Source organism: Stigmatopora nigra, chromosome 10, assembly GCF_051989575.1.
Source record: "Stigmatopora nigra isolate UIUO_SnigA chromosome 10, RoL_Snig_1.1, whole genome shotgun sequence".
NCBI lineage: Eukaryota > Metazoa > Chordata > Actinopteri > Syngnathiformes > Syngnathidae > Stigmatopora > Stigmatopora nigra.
The window spans coordinates 2045802-2062766 of record NC_135517.1 but is presented as its reverse complement, the minus strand read 5'-3'; the positions used below and the strand labels follow the sequence as shown (position 1 = coordinate 2062766).

Below are 16965 nucleotides of genomic sequence, written 5' to 3'. Positions count from 1 at the left end.
CAGGACAAAAGTCTAAAAAGCAACATAAAAACCAGTCTAAATATGATCAAATATTTCTTAAGAAATAATTCTAGCATTAAAGCCTTAAAAAATGGAGAAAAATAACTTGTTTTCCAGTAAAATTGTGAAACTGAAGCGTCATTGTAAACACACCACGTGTGTCTTTCTATGTCCTCGAAGCTCAGCATGCAAAAGATAAACGATGATTGTGACTTTCAACCAATCACGTGTGCTCTTTTATATTCAAGCTAACGCCTCGGTGACGTCAGCATGCCATACGGACGCTAATATGCTGATTTCGCACCGGTCCCGACGACCTTGTCGAGCTGCCGGAGGGACCGTGATTGACGGGACGCCTTCTCAGACAGCAGCTGTCCTGACTGAGCGGATTGGCTGGCTGGCTGGCTGAAAAGACATTGTGTCTCCCAGGGATGGAAAAGGGACGTGTCACGTTTGGCGAGGACGGCGTGGCCCAGGCCAACACAACGGCTTGCTTGCATGACCAGTAGGGAATTGGGTCCAAGGCTTTTGCCTGCGGTCAGCGGAAACATCTAGAACGGCGTCAGCTTTGTTTCGACTTAAAGTCGGCAAAACAGGATCTAGCGTGTTTTAGAAATTTGTCGGAAGTGGTTTATCGTTTACTAAGGAGTAAATTATATATAACTTTGTTTTTATTAAAGTCTATTAGAGTTAAGAGAAGACTGAATACTGACTAATTTTTGACATTTTATTTCATTGGATTTTTCTCAAGATATGTTTTGCTAACTCAAATATAAGCACAGTATAGTTAGCAAAACATATGTTGAGAAAAAGAATTCTGAAACAACTAAATAAGAGATGTTCAAATACTGACTATTTTTTGACACCCGACCTTATTGGATTCAATATATGTTATGCTAACTCAAATGTAAGCACGCGAGTTAGCAAAACATATCTTGAGAATTTCTTTTTAAAAATATGAAAAAACTAAAGAGATGTCCGAATATTTACTGATTTTTGATAGCCAACCTCATTAGATTTTTCTCAATAAATGTTAAGCTAACTCAAATGTAAGCACATTAGAATTAGCAAAACATATCCAGATAATTTCTTTTTAAAAATATGAAAAAACTAAAGAGATGTTCGAATACTTACTGATTTTCAACATCCAACCTCATTGGATTTTTCTAAAGATATGTTAAGCTTACTCAAATTTAAGCACATTAGAGTTAGCAAAACATATCTTGAGAATTTGAAAAAACTAAAGAAGAAATGTCCAAATACTGATTTTCAACATCCAACCTCATTGGATTTTTCTAAAGATATGTTAAGCTTACTCAAATTTAAGCACATTAGAGTTAGCAAAACATATCTTGAGAATTTGAAAAAACTAAAGAAGAGATGTCCAAATACTGATTTTCAACATCTAACCTCATTGGATTTTTCTAAAGATATGTTAAGCTTACTCCAATTTAAGCACATTAGAGTTAGCAAAACATATCTTGAGAATTTGAAAAAACTAAAGAAGAAATGTCCAAATACTTACTAATTTTCAACATCCAACCTCATTGGATTTTTCCAAAGATATGTTAAGCTTACTCAAATGTAAGCACATAAGAGTTATCAAAACATATCTTGAGAAAAAATAAATCTGAAACAACTCATGAAGATATGTCCAAATACTGACTAATTTTTGACCTACGACCCCATTGGATTTTCTCAAGATATGTTATGCTAAATCTAATGTGCTTACATTATAATTACAAAACCCTATCTGCAAGACTGACATGACAATGCGCATTTTCTCCGACAGCAAGTACAGTCGCCTAACTTGGCAAAGTCACCCACACTTGCAAGAATCGTCTAGGTGACGGAAGGCCACGTGAGGTGGGAACGTGACGCCATCGGGCACCCCGGAGCACCGGTAGACATGCTGTGAAGCAATTGTCCCAGAACACTTCCTGTTTGCATGTCACAGTGTTCTAGCGGCACCCGCTGAGCCTGAGCACGTACATACACATTTGACCAGCTCATCACAAGATGGCCGACTGTGACTGAAGAGTCAAGAGTGAAATTTGTGTCACTAAATTGCTAGAGAGGACGCTATTGTCTTGTCGGTGGGAAATAGACAAAGTAGGACATGTGCCAAAGTGATTACTTAGTGACGCTAAAGGCTCCAAAAAAATGACATAAAGTGTGTCAGATATGATGTATTAGGCTATATTTTATATAAGTACTTATCACTTATAGCCTGTCAATTTTACGGGCATTTTTTGGCAGAATAAAGACGGTTTTGTCTATGGAAAGTGGAGAAAATGTTTGTCAATTTCTCAAAGTGATTGACAATGATTAATATCTAATATTGTGGATTTTTAAAAATATTTATTTGTATTATTATATGCATTAATGAGTATCATACAGTAGAAAAAACATGGTTACTCTGAAAATGTATTACTATAACGCTATTAATGTTGGTCTAAGTAGTTTAACATGGAACAACACTGCTCTCTAGTGGCCACCTACCACTTTACACGTTGTAGTCTTTTCATTTTAACTGAGCCCCATTTTATTATTTTTTTGCATCTAACAATTCACCTTTTGACCGTTAGGGGGCAGAAGAGATGCATTAAAATTGCAAAAATCCTACAAACCACCCCATAAATTTCAACTCTTGCTTTGAGCATCATAATTTAATGAGTCTTATTTTATCTGCTGTTGCAGAACTAATTTAGTATAAAAACTACGCATACGAAATTAGGTTTTAGTCTACCCTGCAGACCTAAAGGGAGCTAAAGCTTGGGTATGGTTTCTTCGATGTTTTGAAAGAAATCATCCGTAAGAAAAACATATCCATGACTCAAAAAGTTATCGCTTTTGGTGAAAATATCTACCCGGCTACATTATTCCTTTTTAATGAGATGCAAGATCATTTTTACATAACATTTAGCTTCTTTGCTAACGCTAGCAGGCCGAAATTTAGCCTCAGGATCAACCTCAACTAATTATATCATCTCCAGTAATTATTCATGAGTATAATTACCCACATATGCTCACAAAAATAGCCTTACCGTCATTTATAATGAATATTTATAGTTAAAAATAATTATTTTGTGCGATTAACACCAAATTTGGAGCAAAGTTGGCTAATTTGAACCAAAATGGCCGATGATTAAGGTGAATCGCATGCAGGTTCTTCATGCCTCATCAAAAATTCCATGTTATTCCAAAAAAATGGGAATTTATAGCTATGTTTTTACCCGCACGCTCATTACATGGGAAAACATCTGCTGAACATCTGGAGCGTGCCACCATCACCCCCACCACAGCAACCCTAAATTGCAAACTCACTAATGAAGACTTTATTACTCTCCATTAAAACTTGAAAGGGCTCTCCTGTACATAATAAAGAAAAACTAGGACGATAGTTCCACTAATGAGCTGCCATACCAAAAAAAATAGTTCATAAAATACAGTTAAAACTGTGTACTGAATTCTTTTTAACATTTGGATTTAAGTTTAATTGATTTAATAAATGGAACAATGCATATTAAGGCATGCAATGTAGTCATCAGTTCCTGCCAATGTAGTAAAGTCCGTGAGCCATGCAATGTAATATTTAAAAAGAAAAATTAATATGAATATTAGTGAATAAAAAATGTAGTATGAGGTTAAAGTCAAAATATGATGAAGGTTAAATGTGAAAAAGCCATTTTGGTGGTTATTTTTCTTGAACATGAATCAGAAGTTGGTTTCTAGGGCATCAGTTTCTGCCAATGTAATAAAGCCCGTGAGCACATTTTCTTTTTTTTGATGAGAATGACTATTCCTAATATCAGCAACAGTTTTAAATAAAATATATTTCGGATAGTGCTGTTCCTTGAGATTTTTTTCAATGCAAAAAGTACTACCGTATTTTCACGACTATAAGGCGCACTGCATGTAAGAAAATGTAAGACTTTTAAGTGCGCCTTATAGTGGTGAAAATATGGTAATTGCTATTGACTTCCAGGTATGAAGCACTCACTCACTACACAGTCACCTCTAGAGCCAGCCATTGTTGATGTTTTGGATATTTTTGTATAAAATTTGGCAGTGGGGGAGGAGCTATATGATGGAAGATTTTGTAAACTAAAATGGCATCTGCGTATTTAACAGTATTATCCCAGTTCAGGCGTTTTTTTTTTTTTTAATATCTGACAGTGGTGGTTTTTCGTTTATGGTTTTCTGTTTTTTCCATATATAAGGCGCACTGTATTATAAGGCGCACTGTCTATTTTGGAGAAAATTAAGACTTTTAAGTGCGCCCTATAGTCGTGAAAATACGGTACTTTTTAGAAAAGACCAGTCATTGGGCAGTTGAAAACTAATAATGCTTTTTACATTAGCTTAGCAATAGGAATAAGATTTATATAAACTTGTCGTGATGTGGAGGGTGTGGGCGAATACTTTAATGGAGAGAAACCTAAAAAAAGGCAGTTTGAAGAGGCCACGGAGGACCTGAAGGCGAGTGTACAAAAGCCAAGTAGAGTTCACGTTGAATGGGGCGACCTACCAAATGGGTCACGAGTGTCACAAGTCATTCCGTCATGGGGTTGTGCTCTTTGACTTGATGGAAAATTGAGGCCCGGTCGGTGAAAGTGTTTGTACACAGATAAGGTTTGTTTTAAAACATGGATGGGTAACACTTGGGAAATCTCTGTAATGGAAGATATGGATTTTGGGATTTTTGTTTTTAATTGTGTGGGGGGGATGAAATGGGTTTGTTAGCTGTTTTTGAAGGATATGGTGAAAAGAGAGATGCAGTTTTTGGGTGAAAATAGCTTAGTTTGGAGCTAAATTTGTATTATTATATGGCATTTTAAATTAAAATTTAAGTTTAGTTTTTTAAAATTAAAATAAATGTTTTTTTATTAATATATATGTTTCTTTAATTAAAATAAATGATTTTTTAATTAAAATGAAAGATTTTTATAAAAAATAAAAAATATTTTTTTTAAATAAATAAATAATTTAAAAAAATCTGCATTTGAAATTACTAATGTAACTTTAATTGGTAAACATTATAGACTAATCAGAAAGTAATGTTCCAAAAAAATGAAAATTGCTATTTTGGTAATTTCCAGGCTTATTTATCTATTTAAACAGTTTCTACAATTTCTCAGGAAATTATGGTCCTAAAACATGTTTGTTAAAAAGTCTTAAAAAGCCAAAAGACAACGGTTAGAACTGGATTTTTCTAGTTCTACCTTCTGCAAAAAAGTTGTCCAAGAAAAATGCATCCATTAATTTCTACAATTTTCAACTCCCCAAAGCCATTTTAACAAGAAACTATATTAAATTCACCATCACTAATATACACACACAATAATAATTTTCATCTACATTCATGATTCTCTTCACACTACTGCATCAAGATATAACCCAGAATGCAGCTATCAAAAAGTACAGGAACGTGCTAGCTCACAATTTAGGATTTTAATGACAAAATAATCCTACAAAAATAATAAACACGGACAAAAATGGCACCTAAACTTAGGAGAAATAGGCAAAAATGACTTACCTGAACAGGCAAGACGAGAAATGAGGCATTATACTCCCATGAACAGATATGGCAGACACACAGGTTTAAATACACAGACAAAGGCTGATTGTCAATTATACACACCTGGACACAAAAGGGAAACCTAGGAGGGACAAAATAGGCAAGAGGGAAAATGCATGCTACAATTACAAGTTATATTAAATTACTCTAATGAATATAAATAAAGTATTAATAAAAAAAGTGGATTATTATTGACCTTTTCTGAAAAATTGCAACAAGTCATATAATGTAATATTCAGAGAGAAAAATGAATATGAATACAACAAGATTAAAAGTAAACAATTACAATCATAGATTAAAATACTATAAAAAAACTGGATTATTATTGACCTTTTCTGAAAAATTGCAAGAAGTCATATAATGTAATATTCAGAGAGAAAAACGAATATGAATACAACTAAATTAAAATTAAACAATTACAATTATAGATTAAAATACTATTAAAAGATTCAAATTTGGAATCAATAGTTTTTTTCAGTGTTTTTCTTTTAACATGAACCATAAGTTGTTTAGTTTCTAAGTCATCAGTTCTTGCCAACATACTAAAGCCCGTGCGCGCAACACTTTTTTTGCATATTATTTGATTTAAGTCATATTTGGATAGAATAACCATTAAATAATGTGATTAAAACATGACATTACTTAATTCTGCAGCACTAATACTATATATAATATACAGTACAAAAGAAAAAATAAATATATATACTTGTGTTTAGTCTCCAGCCACAAAAACCTATTAAAAACTCAATTTAAATGCACCCTCCCAAAAGCTACATTAACAAATCTTTACTTTCTTTTTACAGCCCAAAAAGGACTGACAAAAAAATATTGTAAAAATATTTCCCAACTCCTTGTTTTAGGGTGTAAACGATGTCATAATTAAAGAACACAGCAAGGTGCCGTACAGATTTGTGTGTATGATTGAAAGTTACAGTTGAGGGGCAACAAGGGGTAAACCTTTTAGTACACGCGCCGTTCATCCCGAGGGTCACACCGGGGTCTCCGGCCTTTCACGCCGCTAGCCGCTAATGAGGTTGAAAAATCTCCAGCTCACACAAACGACCTCTAACAAAAAAAAGGCTGTTGCTTAAATGAATTATGACAGAAGTACACACATATACACAATGTGTGTGTGTGTGTGTGTGTTTTCAAGATGAATAAAATTGTTCTTTTACTTGTGTTAATGTTACGTTTTATTTTTTTAAAAGTGACTATAATGTTGGATTTTGAGGTTTTTGATAGTTTTAGATTTGGATGGAATAAAGTGGATGTTTTGTTTTATTTTGGAGGGGATATTTTAGTTTTGATTCGAGTTAATGTGCAGTAAAAATGTATTTAATGTAGTTTTTCAATGAGCTTTTATTAGTAAATGATAGTGTATTAAATACAGTACTGCATTTATTTTTTAAAAGCGACTATAATGTTGAATTTTGAGGTTTTTGATAGTTTTAAATTTGGATGGAATAAAGCGGATGTTATGTTTTATTTTGGAGGGGATATTTTAGTTTTAATTCGAGTTAATGTGTAGTAAAAATGTATTTAATGTAGTTTTTACAATTAGCTATTATTAGTAAATAAAAGAAAAACTGTAGTATTTGAATTGTTGTGTACTGAATACAGTACTACGTTATTTACAATGTACTACATTGAATTTATTTTCTTTATTTTTATTTTTTGAAAATGGAGCTACTTAGGGTTTAGGAAAAATAATGTTCTGAAATTATTTTATTTTGTGGTTTAAATTATTTAATATAAAGAAAATACTACAAAAATGTTTTAAAAAAGAGTTTTTTCTATATTTAGGTACTATAACATTGCATTACTGTAAAACTCAATGTAGAATGATACTTATACATTTAGGTCAATGGTTATAACTAATATTTATTATTATATTTATTTTGTATATTTAATAATGGAGGTAAAAAAATAAATTAAAAAAATACGGAAAATTAATGAATATGAGTTTTTTCCATATTAAGTTAAAACTTAATATGGAAAATACATTTTCATTCACAATAAACAACCATTTAAATAAAATATAGAATAACATACGAGTCAAAAACAATGAAATCATAAACATTGACCTATCAATTCATATTTAAAACAAAAGCAACTTATTTTAATAACAGATCTTATTTTTTATTGGGGGAGAATCAATTTGAGCTTTTCTATTTTTAGAAAATAAACCAATAACAATATTACAAATAATGAACTTGTTACATCATTCACAGGGTTACAGTCAATATACATTTATACAGAAATACAACATGTCCCACATTGGTTGCCATGGCCTTCTCAAGCAGCGCTTTAAAACAAGGGACCCCCGCCCAAATTAACCGAAAGGGGCCGAGGCGGAGATGTGGGTTGGGGGGGAAGCACGGGTGGGGCGGGGGTTAACGTCGGTTTTACACTGCGTGGGACCAAAATGGCAGAAGAGGGGGCTATGGTACTTTTGTTAAACTCTCCTTCTTGATATTTTACAGGATTCAGATCTGGCAACCTCTGTCAACCACATTTTAGGGGTAACTTTGTCCCATTTTTGGAGTTTATCGTAAAAATCGATATGCGCTAAAGTCGTAAAAGACGAATATTTCGCAGTTGTGTTGCCGAATTTTTCCAGTTTATAGTGCAGTTGAGCCAAGATGGCGGATGGTGTGAATTTTGAAGCATTTCAATGGGAAATTTGGTACTTTTTTTAAATGGTTGCTTCCAAAGAACATGGGAGTGACAATTTTTGGGGATTTCCGGAGTTTAGAGAGGTTGGATTTCCGGAGTGAATGCGATTTACGCAAAATTAATATGCGCTTAAGTCGTAAAAGACGAATATTTCGTAAGAACTTGTAGTTGTGTTACCGAATTTTTCCAGTTTACAGTGCAGTTGAGCCAAGATGGCGGGTAGTGTGAATTTTTGTAGCATTTCAATGGGAAATTTGGTACTTTTCCGAAATAGTTTTCTTCCAAAAAAGCATAAGTGACAACTTTTTGTGATTTCCGGAGTCTAGGGAGGTTGTCCGGAGCCTTGGATTTCCGGAGTAAATGCGATTTCCGTAAAATCGATATGCGCTAAAGTCGCAAAAGACAAATTATTCAACCAAACTTGCACTCGAGTTACCAAATTTTTCCAGTTTACAGTGTAGTTGATCCAAGATGGCGAATAGTGTGAATTTCGAGGTATTTCAATAGGAAATTTGGTACTTTTCTGAAATGGTTGCTTCCAAAAAAATAATGTAAGTGACAATTTTTCGGGATTTCCGGAGTTTAGGGATGTTGTTTACAGTGCAGTTCAGCCAAGATGGCTGATGGTGTGAATTTCCAGGCATTTCAATTGGAAATTTGGTACTTTTCCAAAATGGTTGCTTCCAAAAAACTATAAATGACAATTTTTCGGGATTTCCGGAGTTTAGGAAGCTTGTCCAGAGCCTTGCTTTTCCGAATAAACTCCTGAAACCCCCTTTCCGAACAATTAAGGACCTATTTTTCGTATTTTTTGGTACCATCATAATTCACAGTAAGCCACAAAAGTCGTACCAAAAAAATTCAAAATGTGAAGCAGCAAAAAACCTTATTAAACTAAAAAGAGAGGCCTTAATGAGTTAGGCTGCAATCAAAATCCAGCTCTTTCCAGGGGTTCTATTTGCTCAAGTTTGACATTTAAAATGAGCAGGGCTTGCTTAACAAGTATGTTGAGGGAGTTGGGGGGTTTTAGGGGGGTTTCGGACCCTAGGAAAACACCCCCCCTTGAAAGAGAAGTTTAATGAAACCGGCAGCGCAATCACACATACTTTGACCCGAAAACCAACCTCCTGGATATTGTTCTTAAAACGGTGAAAGTGTTATTCATGGCAAAATGAAGAATTATATTTGGCAATCACTGGAAAAAATACGTTTTTTTTTGACCTTCAATCAAGTTGGCAGCAAAATTGGAGTACCTCTGGGCTCGTTAGCTTAGGTTTCACTTAATGTGTAAAAAAGTGAGCAGGAGAATGGTTTCTTGTAATAAATTGTTGGGTATTTTAAGTCAGTAGCTGCCATTGACTGACATTTTTTACTGTGTTGTCAATAGTAGCTAAAGTAACAATTTTTTTTTACCAAAAAGTAGTAGTGACAGATTGAAAAGTTTCTCCAGAAATGGCATTTTTTTTTTTACAGTTTTTTAAAAATACATACATTTTCAGTGAATTATAGAATTAAAAAGAAAACAGACCTTAATTCTTTAACAATTCCGTTTTAAAGACGTTCTTTTCTCAAATTTATGCCATCCAAGTTTAAATTGCAAAATTCCAGGAGGCATGAAAACTTTTATCTACTCTGAATAAAACATGAATACTGAATTTTCCCCAAAAAATAAAAAAATGCAAGTTGAACTGCAACTTTCTAGTACTATTTTTTTAAAATACTTTTCACAGTGTTGAAAAATAGAGTTGACAAGACTGCAGCATTTCTTCGGTGTGTGTATTGCTTGGCTTTTTCTGCTAAAATGCAGTTTTTTTTTAAATTTTTAAGACAATACTTTACGGGATGAATATTTTATCTTTTATATGAAATTCAGCCAGAATTTACTAGCTTAAAAACATAGATGAAAAACTATAATGGCTTATTTGTCAATCAAACCAGTAAAATGTCAATAATAAACCCAGTTTTATCGTTTTTAAATGTCTTCAAAAAGTTTTTTTAAAGAGAATTTCTGTTTGAAAACCATAGAGGTGAAAGCTATGAATAAAAAATACTTTTAATATTAAATGGATTGTGAAATATCCAAATTCTAGATGGATTTTTGCCAAAATGAAAACAAATTATCGTGTTTTTATCAAAATATTTAACACTTAAAATCGGAAGCTAAACCAAAAAACGTGGAATATCTGCAAAAAAGTCTTTCCCAATCAATTTTAAAACTCAAAGTGAAAAAACAAACGAATCCAGGAATACAGAAAGTGATCAAGGTGTTCAAATAGTGCCAAAACAAATGTTAATATTTACAATAACAAATCAGATGAAATAACCTGCAACTTTTCTACCACTTTTTTACCAAATTCTTTGCATCTTTCATCTGTCAGTGGCACAGTATTGCATCTCATTAAAACAAAACACGACCCCTACACAATCTTTCCTCATTTAAATTCAGATGTACCGTATTTTCTCGCATATAAGTCGCATCTGCGTCTAAGCCATACCCTTAAAATTGCCTTAAAATCGTTGAATTTGACAATTATTCTCGTATAAGCCGCCCCCTGATTCACAATTTTCACCTCCATATTCATAGTTTTAATAGAGAGTAAATATGTGGTACCATATTTTCTCCCATATAAGCCGTACCCTTAAAATTGCCTTAAAATCGTTGAATTTGACAATTTCTCGCATATAAGCCGCCCCCTGATTCACAATTTTCACCTCCATATTCATGGTTTTAATAGGGAGTACAAATGTGTTACTTTGAAGGGGAAATTTTAAAATAAATCATTGCATATGGTATTTCTGAGATGTATAAATCGATTTCTGGATTGTACATTCCTAAATGATGTTGCCTGCACATAGACAAATTCAAAAAGGAAGTCATGTGACCAGTACAACCAGGAAATAAGTCCGTAGTGGTCTAGTTTGTCATCCCTAGGTAAAATAGCGGCGCCCTGAGCGACCAATATCAGGCACAAGTGAGTTTTTTCACATTTTATGCAAGATAAGATTCATTCATTTTCTTGAATTTCATTCATAGATATCAAAATATTTTTTATGAAGCGTTTTATCTGTTTATCTTTCCTCTATTTTGAAATAAATGACCATATCGGCCACATTGTCTTGCATTACGAGGTTTTTACTTCGTCATCTTGCAGTTTCGTGCATGTCAAGTCGAATTTATGCGCATATAAGCCGTACCCTCGATTCAGTCATCATTTTTTTTAACAACAAATACAACATTTACGCGAGAAAATACGGTAAAATAAGCAAAAAAACAGTACCTGTATAGCCGTAAGAGCTTCCAAGTTGCGGGTCAAGGATTGAAGAGGCCAAACAATAACACTTTGGGCTATTATTCACGTAGCGTGTTTCAGACGCCATGTTTTCCTCGTGACGACAACACTGACAAAGATTGACATCTCAAAAAACATAGAAACAAAGTATATTATCTTCAAAGAAGGGGAGGGGCTTGTGAGGGTATTGGATTTTTTTTTTTTATCTACATGATTGTGCAGCTTTTTCTAAGCAACTCAAAAAAGCATCAATGGAAGATCCCAAGCATTTTTTTTCCGTTAAAACTCAAAAAATCCGAACAATTCAGTCAAACTTATACACAAATTGCAGAAATAGAAGACGTTTTGCATCCACCTGATTCGTAACGTCTATTATCCGTGATAGTGAAAAGGTGGTTTTAAAATGGAAGAAGAAGAAGAAATAAGATGGATGGGCCACGCATCTGAGTCATCCTACCCAGCATGCTTTGCAACATGCGTAGGGAGGCCTAGAGGGTGGATTGAAGGGAGGGGGGGGTGGAGTGGTTCAAGTGAGTCAGCCCTGTGAAGTGGTCCTTGATATGTCCACTAAGGACGAGGTAAAAACAAATGTTGTCTTTTGTTGGGATTCTTCAACACAACATTTCACACCATAGTGAGATTTTTTTGTTATTTTTTTTTGCCTTTCATAAGATTCTCCTGATGTCAAAAGGTCCATTTGATGGTTCTAAAATCCTTCCAAGATTGACAGGATCCTTTATTTCTTGTTGTTGTTGTTGTTGTTGTTGTAGATGTCCGCCCTTTTAAAGGGTAGCTCTTCTGGTTTATGACTTCATATTGTCTTTAAAATGTGGATAAATTCCTTTTCTTTTTTTCCATCTTAAGTTTTTTTTTCATCTTTATTTTTTTTCCTTACAAAATTCTTTACAAAATGACAACAAACCAAAGAGCATCAATGAAAAGCAGTGGAAGAAGAAAAAATATGTAAGGTGGAGGTTTGCTGGTCACTTGTTTTGTTTTGGGGGGGCGGGGCTTCCGTTTGAGTTATTAAACTCAGTGGGTTGGATGGATAGGGGGTGGGGCTAAAGGGAGAGTCGGGTGAGTGAAGGTCAAGTGTTGAGGAAGGGGGCGGGGTTACACCAAGAAGGATACACCCGCAACCCTTCAGCACCCGCCGGATTGGGGCGATTTCGGAATCGACCCCCTTCTCCTATGGTCGGGGGAGCAGATCAGACCTCCACTGATTGGATCTGGTTCATCTGGGCTCGCATCATCTGGACGCTGTTGAGGATCTTTTTCTGATGGCCCGCTAACGTCACACCCACTCGGAGGATGTCACTGCGATGGTTACAAAACCATTGTAACAACGCAAGTGAAAAATTCACAAGCATGCGCATTTGAGACCAGATAAATTGGGAATTTAAATCCTACAACAGGGGTGGTTAACTCCAGTCCCGGAGAGATGCTATTCGGTCGGTTTTATATATCTCTATCCTCTACAATCCATTTCATGTGGGCTGGACCATTTTAGATATAATATTTAGATTTTTTTTTTATAAATGGATTAAAAGAACTGGATTAAAAGCCCTGAATATTCAGTTTTTTTATGGATCTAAAACAATGTTTTTTTTTAGGGTTTTTTAAAATATATTTTTGGATTTTACAAAATGATTTTTGAACTAAAAACACAGAAAAATGATTTAAAAATGACTATTGATTTTAAAGGGGGAAAATCAGGAAATTTTGAGTGGTTTAGTTCAAAAATCATGTTGTATATTATTTAAAAAAAAATCTAAAATAAACATTTTTTAGATCTATAAAAAAACTGAATATTCAGGGATTTTAATCCAGTTCTTTTAACCCATTAATACAAAAATAAATCTAAATATTATATCTAAAATGGTCCTGCACACAAGAAATCGAGTTGACATTAACGCAGTCTTATACCCTTTGTCTAAAACACCTGAATCAAATGATCTAATCATCAGCAAGCTCTCCAGAAGCTTGTTAATGGCTCCAATTATTTGTTTCAGGTGTGTTAGCAAAGGTTAATCTAGAAAACAGCTTGGATTACGGCTCTGGAGGACCAGAATTAGCCAAACCCTATCGTAAACAGAGCACATTTTAATGACATAAATTCTGTTATAGACTTCACAGGCTTTTTTCAAAACATAATAATTCAAATAAAATAAGTTCTGTTGAAATTTCAAGGTCAAATACGCCACTCGATGCAATACGATAGTTTCCAGACCCCCCAAAAATCGGATTTTAAGTTAGTTAGCTAGGTATGGCACAAGGGTATTTGAATTTTCCGAAAAATACTCAACATGCCGTTATAAGAGAATAGATTGCTACTTACTCCATAGTCATCTGGGACACTACGTCAAATGTGGTGAAGTCAGAGTTGGAAAAGTTGTCCTTGTATTGGCCCATCTTGATGGCGTCCAGCCATTCGTCCACTGTACTGAAGCTGGAGAAATCTGGGATGCTGCGGTCCAATAGAGGCAGATGTACGCTAAAGGGGGCGGAGTTTGTGGGTAGGGGGTCCACAGGATGCATTAGAATGAATAATGACGGAAAGCTTTAGATGGTAGTCAGTTCGAGGACCACCTGTGATAGCTTCAGGGGGTACTTTTGTTTCTCAGGGCCTGAGGATATTTTTCCGCAGGCCTTGTTCATCAAACTGCGTTTTCCAGATTAGTTTATTTCTAGAATGGACTTTCCAAATGAGGTGCTGAGTTTTTAAGGGCGAAATTTCTGTGGAAAATCTGCAATTTTTGGGAAGTGTAAAAGGGCCTTGATCCTTGGTTTGGTGTTTGTTGGAAGGATTTGTAAGAGTCAATTTTAAGAAACTGAAAACTATATACTGTAAGGCATGTGTGTCAAAGTGGCGGTTGGAGGGCCAAATGTGGTCCGCCGCATCATTTTGTGTGGCCCGGCAAGGTAAATTTTGAGTGCTGACTTTCTGTTTTAGGATTAAATTAAAATGAAGATTATAGATGTATATTAATTTTCCTGATTTTCCCCCTTTTAAATCAATAATTGTCACTTTTTAAATCAAATTTTCAGTTTTTTAGTTCAAAAATTCATTTGGTAAAATCTAAAAATATATTTTTAAAAAGCTCAAATAAACATTGTTTTCGATCTACAAAAAAACTGAATATTCAGGAATTTAATTGTCATTTTTCAAACATTTTTTTTCAGTTTTTAGTTCAAAAATTCATTTAGTAAAATCTAAAAATATATTTTTAAAAAGCTCAAATAAACATTGTTTTCGATCTACAAAAAAACTGAATATTCAGGAATTTAATTGTCATTTTTAATCCATTTTTTCTGTTTTTAGTTCAAAAATTCATCTAGTAAAATCAAAAAAATATTTTAAAAAAAGCTAAAATAAACATTGTTTTAGATCTACAAAAAACTTAATATTCAGGGTTTTTAATCCATTTATAAAAAAAAAAAATCTAAACATTATATTTAAAATGGTCCACGTGAAATCGAGTTGACATTAACCAATCAGACTCTGACACCCTTTGGGTTAAAGCCATAAACCTGTCTCTGATGCACTGACTTGTTAAAATAGCTGTGCTAATCCAAATCATCCAAGTTATTGCAAGTTTTCTAAGTAACTCAGGTAAATCCCCACCAAGGGGTCGACAGACCACATTTGAAAAGAAACACACACTAAAAATACAGTTAAACTCACCCGGAGGATAATGGTGTCATAGCCTTCAATGTATTAGGATTCCGAATCATCTTGTCCAAGTTGTTGACAATCTGACTATACTTTGGCCGGTTATTGCGGTCTTTCTGCCAACAGTCCAGCATGAGTTGGTGCAACGCACTGGGACAATCCATGGGGGGCGGCAGCCGGTAGTCCTGCTCAATAGCATTGATGACCTGAAAAGACACATACTACATTACTACCTCCACAGAGAGTGAGCCCAATGTTCCAGTGCAATTGTGCACTAGTCTCGTCTTCATTGCGCAGCAGCAATCATATGGCGTGCAGTAAATAAAATCCATACTTTTTTTAATACCCCTTTCCCCATGATGTATATATATATATTTCATACTATGAAAAGGTACCGTATTTGACGACTATAAGGCGCACTTTAAAGTCTTAAATTTTCTCAAAAATAGACAGGGCGCCTTATAATCCAGTGCGCCTTATATATGGAAAAAACTGAAAACCAAAAACGAAAAACCACCACTGTCGGATATTGAAAAAACACAAACGCCTGAACTGAAACAATACTGTTCAATATGCAGATGCCATCTTGGTTTACAACATCTTCCATCATATAGCTCCTCCCCCACTGCAAGATTTTTTACAAAATATCCAAAACATCAACAATGGCTGGCTCTAGAGGTGACTGTAAAGTAGTGAGTGCTTCTTCATACCTGGAAGTCAATAGCAAATACCGTATTTTCACCACTATAAGGCGCACTTAAAAGTCTTAAATTTTCTCCAAAATAAACAGTGCGCCTTATATATGGAAAAAATGTCATTCATTGAGGGTGCGCCTTATAGTCGTGAAATACGGTACCTATCCACTGTATTTTGTTAAATTTTAAGTCACCCTGGAGCAATGTTCCCTCTAAGTTGCAGACTACTCTCGTCTTCTCTGCGCAGCAGCAATCATAAGGCGCGCAGTAAATAAAGTCCAAATTTTTTTAAATCTTTTTTTCACTCCTTTCCCCATGATGGCGCCGTTTACGCGGAAGCCAGTGGCAGTAGCTCGGTCCACTCTTATGTTTTTAATCTTTTACAACATGTTTTATATGGAAAAATTACAAACAACAAAAAATTAGAGAAACTTGAGTGTCCCCAGAAAAAAAATCTGTCCTTGTGAGTAAAACACTGCACTTCCAGCTGCGTTAACTCCACCCTCCGCCATTTACTGTCATTTAAAAACATGTTATTTCTGCTCAATATGCCATCTTGAATATTCTATGTTATCCTTCTTGACATCACCTATGGCCTCCAAGTGTGGCCTGGTAATTGATTGCTTGCTCAGTTGATTGGGGGCAAGCTAAGGTTAGCCGCTTGGTTAGCCGGGTGGAACGACCCGGAAGGACGCATGGTTTCATTCCAGTTCATTACAAGGCGGGGGGAGCCATTATAGAAACCCTATTCAAAGACAGATTAATATCATTGAGGAGACGTTCCCAATAAGGACCCCAGTGGCGCTTAGGCGCTATCTGGAGCTGCTAATAAGATAACGGCTAAGGTCTTCTGTTCTCGCTTAGCAAATTAGCGTTCTCACTTTCAATTTCAAAGTATTCTCATTGTCTCTTCAACACGTAATATGCTCTCTTCCCACGAATGCCTAGAGGGAGGAATTGAGTCTACAGAGTACCACTGAGCACTTTCAAATGATCTGATTATATCTCTTCGGCGGCTGGAAGGAATTATAACACCAAAAGCCACATTTG

The 16965-nt window shown here is 34.8% G+C and overlaps 1 protein-coding gene across 6 annotated transcripts in view; it reads right to left on the bottom strand.

The window, feature by feature from the left end:
• Positions 1–16965, bottom strand: part of ephb2b (eph receptor B2b) — a 163945-nt gene that overhangs the window by 2065 nt on the left and 144915 nt on the right. For 4 of the 6 annotated variants that reach the window (XR_013327516.1, XR_013327518.1, XR_013327517.1 and 1 more), the window contains exons 14-16: positions 15233–15426; positions 13886–14041; positions 5540–5663 (exon numbers count right to left, since the gene is read on the bottom strand). Coding sequence is in view for 2 of the 6 variants with exons in the window: in XM_077725428.1 (XP_077581554.1) it covers positions 12756–12864; positions 13886–14041; positions 15233–15426 (459 nt within the window). In the remaining 4 variants the exon portion in view is untranslated. Of the gene's footprint in view, positions 1–5539; positions 5664–10255; positions 12865–13885; positions 14042–15232; positions 15427–16965 lie in introns of those variants that run through there. The other 2 variants (XM_077725428.1, XM_077725429.1) reach the window with 1 other exon arrangement.